Consider the following 13,134-nt stretch of genomic DNA (forward strand, 5'->3'; position numbering starts at 1 on the left):
GTAACTTTTCAACATGCAAGTAGAGGGACTTGGCCTTGACTTGGCGAATCTTTTCCACCTTGTGGGAAATGGGGGAGAGAAAAGCGCACTTACATCAGGAAAGACAGACCACAACACAGATTTCCTTCAGTCTCCCTTCTACATAAAAGCCAGCTGGACAGTTGCTATAGTATGCTGACACACAGCTGCGGAACAAACCTCTAAAAATCACAGTGCAGACAAGAAGAAACAAGGAAAACAAATTACTTATCCAAATTTAGGATTATTAGTCTCTCCTACCCTCCAGGCAACAACATACATTCCTACTCTGCAGATCTGCTGCATCAGAGTGACATTTGAGAGCGAAAATCACTTGCTTACTAGTAATTATTTGCTTCCTCAAATGCTATTCTGTTTTCTAGTTGCAAGGTACTTGTACTTGACAGATCATCCAAAGGCATATCTCATTCAGCCCCCAGGGAGGACAGAAGTTATTGCAGCCTCTGGGGAAGAGCAGAGGCTGAGGCTTCACTAACCAGAACTGAGGCCAGTTTCAGAAGGTGGGTTGTTGTCCCACTGGGCTGAGCTGGGAGTCAGCACCAGCTAATGCACATGGGCTCCTGTCATTCCCCTGCCTGCCAGAACTGTTTTTGTGTGACTGGATAGTACCAGACATCTATCTCCGCGGATTTTTAGGGTCCAATTATTTTAATATTTTCTTGTAAATACCAGCAGTCATGCTGAGCTTGTGCTTTAAAACAGGATGTTTTGTGAATGTCACTTCAAATAACACAGAAGGTTGCTGCCAGTCCCTGCTTGAGGGACTGAAGTTGGTGAAAAAATGCCTGTTTTGTAACTCATCTATATAAGCCTATGTCTACCCTTACTTGTGAAAAACCACTTTGGACCATCTGGCAAAGACACCTGCTGCATAAACCTAATGTAACACATCTTTGTTTTATTGTTGCAAAAGTACATTTCCTGATGTCTGAATACTTGCTTGGCCTCAGAACAGTATCTGGAATGCATTTTATTGGAGGAAGACTCAATGTCTGAAGACTCCTCAGCTAGACACTGACTAGATAACATATGTACAAATATGCTGTAAGTTGAAGGATGTAGGTTTTATCAAGCTGTAAAAAAAAAATTTGGAGATACTTCTTCCAATCAGTAATGCACCCAAGACACATTACTGATCTTAGGTCTTAGCTAAATCCATAGACTCAGTCCTGGTATACAAAATTGTTTATTAGCATGCTTGATACACAGTTTGTTTTGCTAAAATCATTTACCACCACCATGTTTCCTTCTTAAAATAATGTTTTTCAGCTTAAAGAGAACTTGCTCTCAGTGGATAGTCCAACAAAGTGCATTTGTACAGCACACTAGGATAAAAAGAGCTTAGGTGCAGATCTTACTCCTCCTGTATTAGGAGTACCTTAAAAGAGAAAGCTGCCAAGCTTCCTGCAAGAGGTTAACAGTGAAAATCCAAACCCAAACTCTCAAGGAGCATTCAAAGTACACTAACTATATAAAGCGCAATTTTATTCTTGCTATTGACACTTACAAAAGAAAACAAAGCTTCTCTTGCAGGGGACCATGACCACTGAATTACTTTTCTGGAACAAGAAACTTGCCTGTTACTTCCTTTCCTCCTCTCAAAATACCACACATGCATTGTTGAGCTGAAATGAGACCACCAGGTCAGAATGGTGCAGATACTCTTTTCTTATACTAGTTCAAGAATTATAATTACCTTGATTGAAAGGAAAGGGTTTTAAGGATGGGGACAGTGAAAGTTGGTGTCACAGAATTTCTACCAGCCTTTCTAAAAAACAAGAAAGGACAGGATAGGACATACAGCTTTGCTCCTGTCCTTTATGAGGAGTGGATTGGAAAACCAATTATACTATGTACCTAATTCTAGAGCAGCCCACTAAAGATATTTTGAAGACATTGTTTGGAGGGGATCTCCTCTCGGGGCAGCTGCGGGGCCAGCAGGGGGAGTGCCCAGCCCGCGTGTGGGGCTGTGCTGCTCCCAGCATCCAGCAGCAAAAACCCCACCAGCAGCTCCGGTCAAGGAAACCTGCAGCTTTCCTCGGATATCAGAATCTCACTGTGTAGTAGTTTGAGCGATTTTTCAGTTTGAAAAGCACTTGTCAGCAGTGCAAACCACAAATGTAAGGGTGCGTACGTATCACCTTTGCTTTCATCTCGACTTGCTCTGCCACAGCCTGGGCCTGCTCAATACTCAGCTGGGGAGAAAAAAGACACACACACGCTTAGGGCTTGACCAAACCAATTAAAAATACACTAGAGGACTGCTGCTTACGTCTTACATTACATGCTACGCCTTCAGGTGAAGGCATAAAGTGACAACTCTTAGTTTCTTACTAGGCCTTCTTCACACATTTCATACACTGCAGCCTAAAAACTGACAGGATTGTTTAAATACATCTATTACCTGGAGTTTACACCTTCATTGTGCCTTGCACCCAACACAACAGCACTAAATCCCTGTGCAATTGCAGCGAGCAGCTAATGTGGTGAACAAGAGACTTGCACAGAAATTCATACTCATTTTTTCTTCCATGTAGAGAACCCAGCTTTTCTACCCCCTCAAAATGGTTCAGACTGTTGTTGTGTGAAGTTCTAGTAAAAAATGACACTGCACAGAACAAGACTGTGTTATCTATGCATTTGAGCTGCACAGAAATACCCCTAAAAGAGTGTGGAGATAATCAATTTTAAAAGAAAAGAACGAATGGTTATCAGTAAAAAGTATTAATGTCGTTATGCCCACCTTGGGTAGAGACCAAATTATTTCTAATATAACCGTGCAATGTTAGTATTTTAAACACATCCTGTAGTAGTATTCTGCAGAATGGACCCAGAAGGAGCATGTCTCTTCCCGCCCCCACAAGGAATTAAAAATGGTTTCCTCAAAAAATCTGTCCTAAACTACTCTCAAGTTTCACAAAATATTACAGAAAGAGGCATAAAAGCAAAGACCAGGCAAATCTGAAGGATCACAGTTCCCAATGGAACAGGTTCAATAGCAATGGGTAACAACTTTTTCAACACCTTTGTCATACAGTGAACCAGCAGATGAACCTGTGACACTCAGAGAGGTTAAAAAGATAGTAACTTATTAGTTACAAAATTCTAGAACAAGATGATGACCTGTGAAGATATTCAGCCTAAAAAAGAGGGAGTTCTTACAAATATACACACACTTGAAGGGAGGGCACTGAGAGGGCAGAGCCAGGCTCACTCCAGTGGTGCCCTGGGACAGGACCAGAGCCAATGGGCACAAACTGAGACAGAGGTTCCCTCTGAGCATTAGGAAACACTTCTTTTTCCTCAGAAATGCAGGCTCATTGAGATCAGCTAAAAAAGGTTTTATCATACATTCAGAACCTTCAGGAAGACGCCCTCATTTTAACTGTACTTATGAGGATGCACCAATCTAAGAACCACCTGTTGCAATGGACTACCCAGTGTGATCTAGCATCATCTAGAACATCAGACAGTAAACACTGTCATATTTCACTAAATGGTTGTTAGTATTTTTGAACTCTCCATTCAGCAGCATCTAGTTTATGCCAACAACTGGAATGCTAAAACATAAAAACTTAAATATAGCGTTGCTTGGACATTTTCATTCCAGGTAAGCTATTTCAAGACAACTAGTCTGAACTAGACTTATTTTCCAGGTCACATAGGAGGTCCTTTTCTGAAAGAAAAAGGAAAACTAACTTGGCCAGGTGATTGCTCTCTGGAGACAAGCTGAAGACAACCCTGACAAAATCAGACAAGACAACATTTCTATCTTTACTCCAAAGAATTCTCCTGCAAACTGTCAGGGGAAAACAGGAATGGTATTTGACAGCCAGCCTGCAGCCCAGGGCTCAGTAATAGGAACAGGTCTTTCAGCTCTTCCTCCTTCATGAACTTCACTACAGTTTTAACAGGGAATGTCTTCAAACTCATACAGCCAATATATCCCAGTCCCACTGGAGGCTGACCTGCCCCCTCACAAAGCTTCTGGCAGGCAAATTTGACAAAAAAAATTATAATCTTATTACAATATTTAGCAAAGTAGACATGAAGTCAACACTTCATAAAAGTTTAAGACTTCATAAAAGCCAGTAGGCTCAGACCTAGCTAGAACAGGCAACACATAAGAATACTGTGCCTCTATCACCTCTTCTATGCTATTTAAATACAGAAGCTGCCCTACAGCAGGGAAAAGGCATGCATTTCTTCCAAAACAGACCTGGATTCCCATCAAGTACAGCAAAACACCTTCCTTCTCTTGCAAGGGGAAAGAGGTATCACCTTGAGAAGTGTCAGGGAAACTATCCAGTCATATTCCAATTCTAACAATGATGTCTGTGAAAGCATAAAAATCTCAATTTACTTATTTTTGTTTTTTGTACTCAGTACCCATTTAGAACTATGATCTACATATATGCATAGGGATGCATTCCTTATTTTATCTTAGGGATAAGAGCAATCACAACTTCCCTCATTAATCCCCACTAAAACCAGAGTCCACCTTTCAAGAACTCCATCATAGCAGGAGAGATAGTAATTCTCTGTGGATGCTGGGATCTTTCAGCTATAGTTATGCACTAGTTGGTCATCTACCAACTACCCACATCATCATCTGGATTTATTTTTACTTGCCCAAGTATGAACAGCCCGGATCAGTGGGGGATGCCCAAAATGCTAAGATTCTAATACCATCCAGGATATTGGTGATGTTTTGGTAAAATTCAGGGGGCTCTGCACTCTGCCCAAATAAGCTAGAACAGCCTAGGAAGGCTGACAGCATCAAACACGCAGGGGTATGATGGGGGGAACAGCAATACAAATTTATCTGTATCTGAAGCAAAAGCCAAGAGCATTAAGTACAACTTCTGGGAGTCTTCTTCACATGGAAATCCCTTGTTCACTTTGATTACTGTAAGGTGTCAGAGTTCTGCTATGAAAACTCGCTCCTGCTGTTCTGCAGGCATTTTCTGTGCTGAACTTGTCTTGGAGAGGGCAGCTTTTTAGGAAGCCTGTTAAGCAGCAGAGGTTCTTGTTCTGGTCAGACACCACACAATCTTTTTAATAACAAATCATTGTAAAGAAGAATAGCTTTTATCATGCTCTCTCCTCATGGCATGTCAATTTTTCCAGTGCTAGTGAATTAGATGGTCAATCAGTTCACACACTTGGGAGACAGAAGACAAGGCCTGTGTTTATCCAAGAATTGTGCAGGGTTACTGAGTGTGAGATGGAAAACAACTGTTTTGTTTCCTGCTGTTGGCCAATAAAGTAAATCATCTATTTGCAGCTGTACGTCTCCAGCTCTGGCCTCTCAGGGTTCTAAAGACGGCCAACATCACTCCCCATTCTCTTAGAGATGTCACCAGTGCCTTGTGTTTGTTAAAAACAAGTAAAAACAAAAACAACACTGCTTTGCAGTGTATCTTGTAAACTTTAGGGTTGAAACTGTTACTTCCAATTCCTCAAGAGTAAAACTGCAGCAGCAGCAGTCCTCGTGCAGGTGACATGTTCCAGGGGGCCCCCACCCACGGACACTGCACACAGAGCTTCCAGTGAGGCAGACAAACGTGTTTGCACGAAGGACAGCAATGCAGACATCCATCACTAGCTACTGCTACCAGCACATTTCCCTTTGGAGTAAAAGCTGAAGGGCAAAGTTGTATCAGAACCTGGGTGTCCTTCACAAGCTCCCTTTAGGGGGACACCTCTGTGAGCTCCCCTTTATCTACATTTCACCACCTGAGGGAAAAACTAGTGATGATCTTGCTCCAGTGGCCCCAGCAACTGATAGTACAACATGAACCTATGAAGGAACCAACTGCAAGAGCCAGAAGCAGCAGGGTAGCATTATAGAACTTGGCCATGCTTCTGGATGACTATGCTGACTACAGAGGTGCCCAAATCAAGACTTGCCATTTTGTAGAATGGCAACATTCAGTAATTTTTTGTATTTCTTGTCTTCTGTTGAACAGTAGGAACCAGAGTCTCAAGCTGAAAAACAAAAAAAAATTTATGATTTAATTTTTACCTAAATATTCCTGTGGGATATTTAATGTTCTAGACTTCCTCCAAGTTTTCACTAGTGCTGCTTTGTTAAATGAAAAAAAATATGATAGAAGCATTAAATGCTCCAGAAGAAAGAAAAACTGTTACAAAGCTTGTGCTCTGAAGAGCTACAACAGAGGTGCTGATGCCCTCACTGAGTGGTTTCTGCTGTCTGATGCTCAAATTAAATCAGTATGTCCACCCAGCACACAGTTATTTGAAGAGGCTACCTCAGGTCTCTGAGGTAGATCCAGGCTCTGAGCCATGATGTTAGATCGCACCAATTTAGTCCAGGAATTTATCCAATTGGACAAACTGCAGCACCACACAACACAGTGGCAGCACCATGAGAAAGGCTGCTTATGGTAACTGTACTGCAACTCATCAATGCTGGCTTGCATGAACATACTTGGAGAAGTCCCTAGGATTTTTTTATTCCATCCATCCAAAGAGGGGAGGGAGCTATAATTTTTCAGCCATTAATTCCAACACTTAAGTTTCCCAATCTCAAGTTTTCCAATGAAGGTGCAAACCTCTGGAAATTTGAAAAAATTCAAATTCAAAAGCAAATTTTGGTTCTACTGAGGAATTCTTCAGTATTTGAGGGGTGAATGGACCACAGGTATTGAATAAAGAATATTAAATATACACTTTCCTACCTCAAGTATGGAGGATTTGCAGTTTAACCATTAAGGAATTTAAGACTAAGTTACCCCTAATCAGAGGGGAACAAACAGCTGAATGCTTCTTCTCTGACAAACTCCTTTCTGGACTTCAAAAGCACATCAAATACAAAAAATCCTGAAGGAAACTTTTTGGTATGTCTCAAGTTAGCCCTCTTCCACCAAATGGAAGGTGTTCCAGCCATAAGTGGTTTGTTTTCAGTTCCTTAAGGCATAAAAAGATACAGCGGGCTTGTTTCACTGAACTTTTCCAGTTACTTATCACTGTGCCCAAGCAGGATAAAACAACCAGGACATAGCAGCTGGCTTTCTCCAGCATCAAGAACTGGCTACAAACCTCCTGATGTTCTTACCCTAGGTAAATTAACTGGAAGATCCTACATAATTGCAGTGAAAGGTACCAGGATTCGCAGTAATACTGGTGCAGCTATAGCACAAACCACAGTAGCTGGACCAATTTAAAGGTTTCAGTCTAATGTGTGTAAAACACTACAATATCCTCACTTGAAGTTCCTCACAAAGATAATTTTAAAAGAAACTTTGATGGAGGGAGGGCTAGAGGCTAGGTTAAGTCATGCCAGATACAACTAAACAATCATTTTGGTTTGTGCTGCAAGAAAAGACTTTTTGCCTACAGTTTTAGGCAGAACAGTAGTTGGGACAGTGACACATGTCAAATCCATCTCCCTCAGTAACCATCTGCTCATATGCTGCACTGAGGAACTCACTGAAATACCACACAAAACAGAGACTAAAAGTACAAAGAAATTCAGCCTCTTGATATAAATCCCAGCTTTAGAAAAGCACAATTGACTCCATTTTGTTGCCAAAGCTTCATTTCAGATTCTCAAACCTGCAATCCTGACTTCAAAGCCACGCACAGGGCTGCCTGAGCTAACTCAATGTGACAACCCCAAAAAGATCCCTTGCAGCACAGCAGTGCCATCCTTCTCAGGTATCGACCTCCCAGCAGCACACATCCATATGGCAACCCACAGGGAAGCTCCCACCCAAGGGCAGAGGCTCAAGGCAACAGATCAGCTTCCTCCTCTGGCCAGCTGAGTTTCTTACAGTACCCCCTCACCCCCTGCAAAGGTGTTAATCTATTTCATACCACTTCCCCCACAAATTTGGGAGGGAAGCTCCTAAGCCTTCCATGACAGATAAGAGAGCAGCTCCTGCTATGTTCTGCACATGCAGTGAGAAGCTTGCATGGTCAAGCACCCCAGCAAAAACAATTATAGGCTCAGCTAAGAAAGAATCTATTTTGTTTTCCAATAAACCCACTTTTTAAGGCATCTGAGCTGAACAGATTAAAATTTATTTTGACATGTTCACCTGGAAATTGACCCTAAACGAACACGAGCCCTCAGTGCTTTACTGTTACGCAAGTGCATTAGATTACATGCATACATCCATACATATATATACAGTTACACATGTATAGATGTATTTTAAGAAGGTGACATTTTGAAGAAGCCATCTATCTTTCACCATAACAGATTTACGTTCAGTTTGTGACCTAGTCCTTGGAAAAAATTCTGAAAGAAGACAGCTAAGTGTGCACTTTCGTGAGGTAAAACAAGGCAGCGGGACACGCTCCCCACATATAGAAAGGCAGCAGTCCTGATTCCTCCCACACCACTTATCCAGCGTCAACTTTGGCTTTCATATCACCCTGTGAATCAATCTGAGTCTCTGAAAAGGCTGGAAAAGTATCCCAGCTAGGAGTATAGCTTTCTGCTGAAATAAGAAAAGAGTCCTACCATCAACCCTGTTGGATGTTGCTGCTTCATTCCCTGGCACCATCAACAGCCCTTGCAGCACAGCAGTCAACCAGCCAGAGGGCTGACCCAGCCAAAAAGTAAACCCACAGAAAAGCTACCCTTTCAGCTGGATCAGTTCATCACACAGGCACAAGTTCTCAAGTTAGAGACAGGCTCAGGAATGCAGGCCAGGACCATCTTAGCACAAGGAAGCATGGAAGGCTTTCTACTGCTGCAGAAATATCGCTGATGGGGAAAAAAAGCAAGCCTCTTGCTCTTTCTTACAGAGGACTTCAACTTCCTTGAAAAGTGATGTTTGGACTCTTCTGGAGTGACAGGCTACATCAGGCTTCAGTGGATCAAGAGGTTGAAATGTATCCCAACTCACAGCATTTTTTTTTAAAGTCTGAAAAACAATCTTTCCTCCAAAGCCACAGGAAGAGCTTAAATAAACATTTCTTCCTAAAAGCCTTCAACTTTGCTTAACCAGATACTCTCCAGCCAGTTGACTCATGGCTTGATTTCCTCTCTCCTGCAACGCCGCCCTTCAAATTCCACCTTTTCCCATTTACTCTCAACTACCCCTCCTCATCCATCCTCAACATCCCCTGTCAGGGGAGCTATCACTTTCAGAGCCTATTAAGAAAGAGTTTCTGGTACAGCAGTATGTATCAGTCCCACTAAGAAGTGTTACTACAACGTATTACTTTTCAAGCCTCTTACAGCTCCAGTCTTGTGTCCCTCATATTACAGCTTGTACTGGCATTTAATTCTCTGTTGGCTATTTCCATACTTTTAAGAAAACCACTCACACCAATTTCTTTTAATTTAGAGACTACTTATTTTAGAGTTTGTTTTGAATTCATGCTGACACAATGTCTCCTCCCTACGATAAACATAGCTGCACAGCCACATTGTCCCAAGAATAAGGAGAGCTCTGCTCCATGAAAACTTTGAGTTGAGCACCTCTGCTTTTAACAGCATCACATGCTCTTCTGGTTGCTGCTGATGTTGCTTGGGAGTAGCTGGCTTGGTCTGAACAATTTCCCCATTCCTGCACAGGTACATGCAGATTTCCTCCCTGTTAACTTTATCACTGATCTGTTTGCTCACTACTCTTCTTTTGTGCACTGGTCCAGATTAAGAACCCCACTAAACTAATGAAACAACTCAGCTCTTGAGAACATGGTTCATTTTACAGATCTTTACACAAGCTGCTCAGCTAATACTTCCAAGACAGCCTCTTAAGCTGGATGGGCTGTAGCCAGACCTGGGCAAAGCTGCACGAGCTAAGTTCAGTAGAGTTGCTTGTTCAATTTACATGAGCATAGCCAGTACCATGACACTTTTACCTGCACCATCAAGCAACAATCAGCCCAACACAATGGCAGGAGCCTCAGCATAAAAGGCAGAAAAAGGTAAGGGAGGAATGAGCAAAGTAAACTCAGTGGGAAGAAAATCAGGCACAAAAGCATTTATGCAATAGTAGCAGAGTGGTGCTCCATGATCTCCTGCTAGTTTCTACTCCAAAACACAGTCCTTAGATCATTTAGCTTACCAGTTAGATGATTAAGAGCCCTGGAGGTCAAAAGCAATAATTTCATTACTAACAGGCAAGCCCTTGTCTAGGACAGCCTGGAGAAATTCAGTTATGATCTTTAAACTAGTATAATTCCTTCCTTCTTGTCATTTTGGGGGTGTGTAAAGCATTTCAGTATGGATACTGCTGAAGAGCTTTACAACCCAGTTTAAAACAAATCTTGGAAGATGCTATGTTTTCCAGGATTCTGCCTGAAGCTGCAGTTTAAAGTTAGCCATCCAGCTCCAAAAACTTGTTTATTGTGCCAGTGTAACAAATTAACATCAGAAGCTGAAGGAAAATGTCAACAACTGATTACTATCTATAGCAGCAGAAACTATTATCATTCCACTGGTGCAAAGACTTAATGAGAGACTAATTAGTTGCTCTTGTCTCACAGAACAAGCTTATTTCCTTCATTTACTAGAAACAAGCAGCAGAGGGAAGACAATGAGCTTTGGGCTATTTTAATTATTGTTTGTACCTTGGGTGTGCCAGGAAAGCCCACCCAATGTTGGAAAGTAAGTTATCTCCCCATCCATGACATTCTACAAAGGTTTACTCAAAAAATAAATAAAATCTTAGTAGTTAAAGCATATAGTGTTGAGTTTTGTAATACCCAACTCAAAATTAGGACATGACACTAACAAAACTACATGGCAACAGGTGTAGAGTGAAGTTTCCCACTATGGTCTCCCCATCCAAAGTCTCCCTATAGACCAAACTACTACTAATACAATATCAAACCTACCACTGGGTATTACTCAGCAAAAGTAATTATCTACATTTCACTGCAGTTTAATTCCCTATGAAAATTCCTTCTCTAGTTTGAAGCACTGTGCTACCTTCTTTCCAGACCTTGCCAGGTATTTGTATTCGCACTACAAAACACAGCTGAGGTAGAAGAGCACAGTAATAGGCAGAGCGTGCCTCTGTGTGTGCAGAGCAATCCTCACATGGAGATAGATCTAGATCCTCTGCACATGCAGGTTAAGGAATTTCACAATAATCCAGCAGCTGATTAGTATTTTGTATTTGGTGGCAAGACTGAAGACATAACAAGAGTCAAAGGTAGACAGAGTGCTAGAAGCTATAGAGGCAGGAAGATCCTCAAAGAAAGTCTGATTCGTGAAAACAAAACCAGGTTTGGAACTGCCACATAAGATCTGAGCTTTCTTGAAATGCTTCACACTCCAGTGCATTTGTACAGAGCTTCATATATATTGTGATTTACATGACAGGATTATGCTGCAAGAATGCAAAACTCATATAACAGCACTTTATTTTCAGCTCCACTGCCACTTCTGTCAGAGATCTGAGAAAACAGAAGGGGTGAGAAGACTGACAGCAGAAGCAGAGAGCTTTTTGCCTTGACACCTTGCCCTGTAACAGACAAGCTGGGTGGGAGAAGGGGGAGAGGAAGGAGGGGGAAATAAAGTACTCAAGTTGGGAGTATCTTACTTGAATAGCCTGTCGTCCTTGCTGAGCATCTGCCAGGAGCTGAATGGTGAGAGTCCTGGAGTCTTGTAGGGCGTCTTGGAGGTAGATAAAGCTGTGACCCACATGTCGTCCCATGGTACATTCCCGACATATGGGGACAGAACAGGTATCACAGTAGAAATGCAGTACCTGGAAGAAGGGGGGGGAAAAAAATTCTCACTGCATAAAGAAGAAATTAAAACAGAGCCAGGATGTGTTAAAAAAAAATAAAAAATCCAAAAGCTCAATTATAAAGGAGGTGTTAGAGGCAGTAGCAATAGGCAAAGACTTCACAATAGTTTCTCCACAGAGGAAGAGCTATCCTTCCCAGTAAACTCCAAACCATGCCCTAACAGTTAGATGGAAGTGTCATTGTTTTCTTTGCAATACAATACTAGGAAGAGTGTCCACATCAGCTCCTCTTAAGAGGGGAAGCCATCTGCCAACACTTACAGACTGGAGATGGCATCTATGGCAAGTTTCAGGTGAAGACTTTTCCTGAAAATACAAACACCAAATTCTCTTAAGAGACCATTCAATAATCAGTACACTGGAGAGCTGCAACAGCAGCACACCCACTGCTCACAAGGGGAAAACCAACCATGCATGCCAAGAACCATCCTCTCTTTTCAAAATATGCAAATCCCTTATGTTCAGGACAGCAACAATATTGGGCAAAACTCCCCCCTGCCACTTCCATCGACAAAGCAAAAATCCTTTGCTATGACAGTGTTTTCTATGCTAGTGATGCTTCAAGATGCTTGAGTTGGAAAACAAGACTGGAACTTTATCACGCCCATCAGAGCGTTTGAATGCTGCAGTGACCTGTGGGTAACCACTAAATCCCCGTTCTGTTCACAAAGCACTCCCAAACCCTATATTCAAATCACAACTTAGACCAAGATGCTAGCCTAGAAAGCGGGATCCATTCATCAGCCGTAGCTGCTCCCATTCCATCCAGTAGAGGGAAGTAGCACACAGAAATAGCAAATTCCACGGAAGCCTGCCTTCTTAGAGGGAAACAGAAACCAGCTCTCTTAAGTTTTTCTTTCCAAAGATGCAAATGAAGGAGCACAACACTCCAACACAAGAAAATTCTGTACTCAAGTTTTGCTCTTAACTATACACACTATTTTTCTAGAGTGTAATAACAGAAAGTCTGTATTACCATGGAACAGTACAATGGCACAAGGTTTCATACTATGAACAACTTTTCCATCACCAGATATTTGAAGCCTACTTCACAGAAAGGAGCAAGAGCAGAACAAAGATTGGACACGTGTTTGATATGCCTGTCTTCTCCCAGCTGTCATCCAGCCACTCCTGACTCCAGCTAACAGCTCATGACATGGGGTGCATTATATCCCCCTTTCCCTTCTCCCTCAAAAGCAAGGGAAGGACAGGACAGGTGATTCCCCCCTTGGATTGCCTGGGCTGCATAAAGTGACATTTTAAGCTCCTACAAGCGCAACAGCTGAAGTGGTATATGGATTAATTTCTCAAAGGGGTATGTGTGTGTTCGTGTGCACATGTCAGATTTTAC

The 13,134-nt window shown here is 42.0% G+C and overlaps 1 protein-coding gene across 1 annotated transcript in view; it reads right to left on the reverse strand.

Moving 5' to 3' along the window:
• Positions 1–11,734, reverse strand: part of TRIM71 (tripartite motif containing 71) — a 13,693-nt gene extending 1,959 nt beyond the window's left edge. Inside the window, 4 exon segments of the mRNA XM_031058898.1 lie at position 1; positions 4–58; positions 2,181–2,234; positions 11,574–11,734. The exon segment at position 1 is cut by the window's left edge and continues 1,959 nt beyond it. Coding sequence (XP_030914758.1) covers position 1; positions 4–58; positions 2,181–2,234; positions 11,574–11,687 — 224 coding nt within the window. The 5' untranslated portion in view covers positions 11,688–11,734.
• Between the last annotated feature and the right edge of the window lie 1,400 nt (positions 11,735–13,134).

This window comes from Geospiza fortis, unplaced genomic scaffold (assembly GCF_000277835.1).
Source record: "Geospiza fortis unplaced genomic scaffold, GeoFor_1.0 scaffold231, whole genome shotgun sequence".
Lineage (NCBI taxonomy): Eukaryota > Metazoa > Chordata > Aves > Passeriformes > Thraupidae > Geospiza > Geospiza fortis.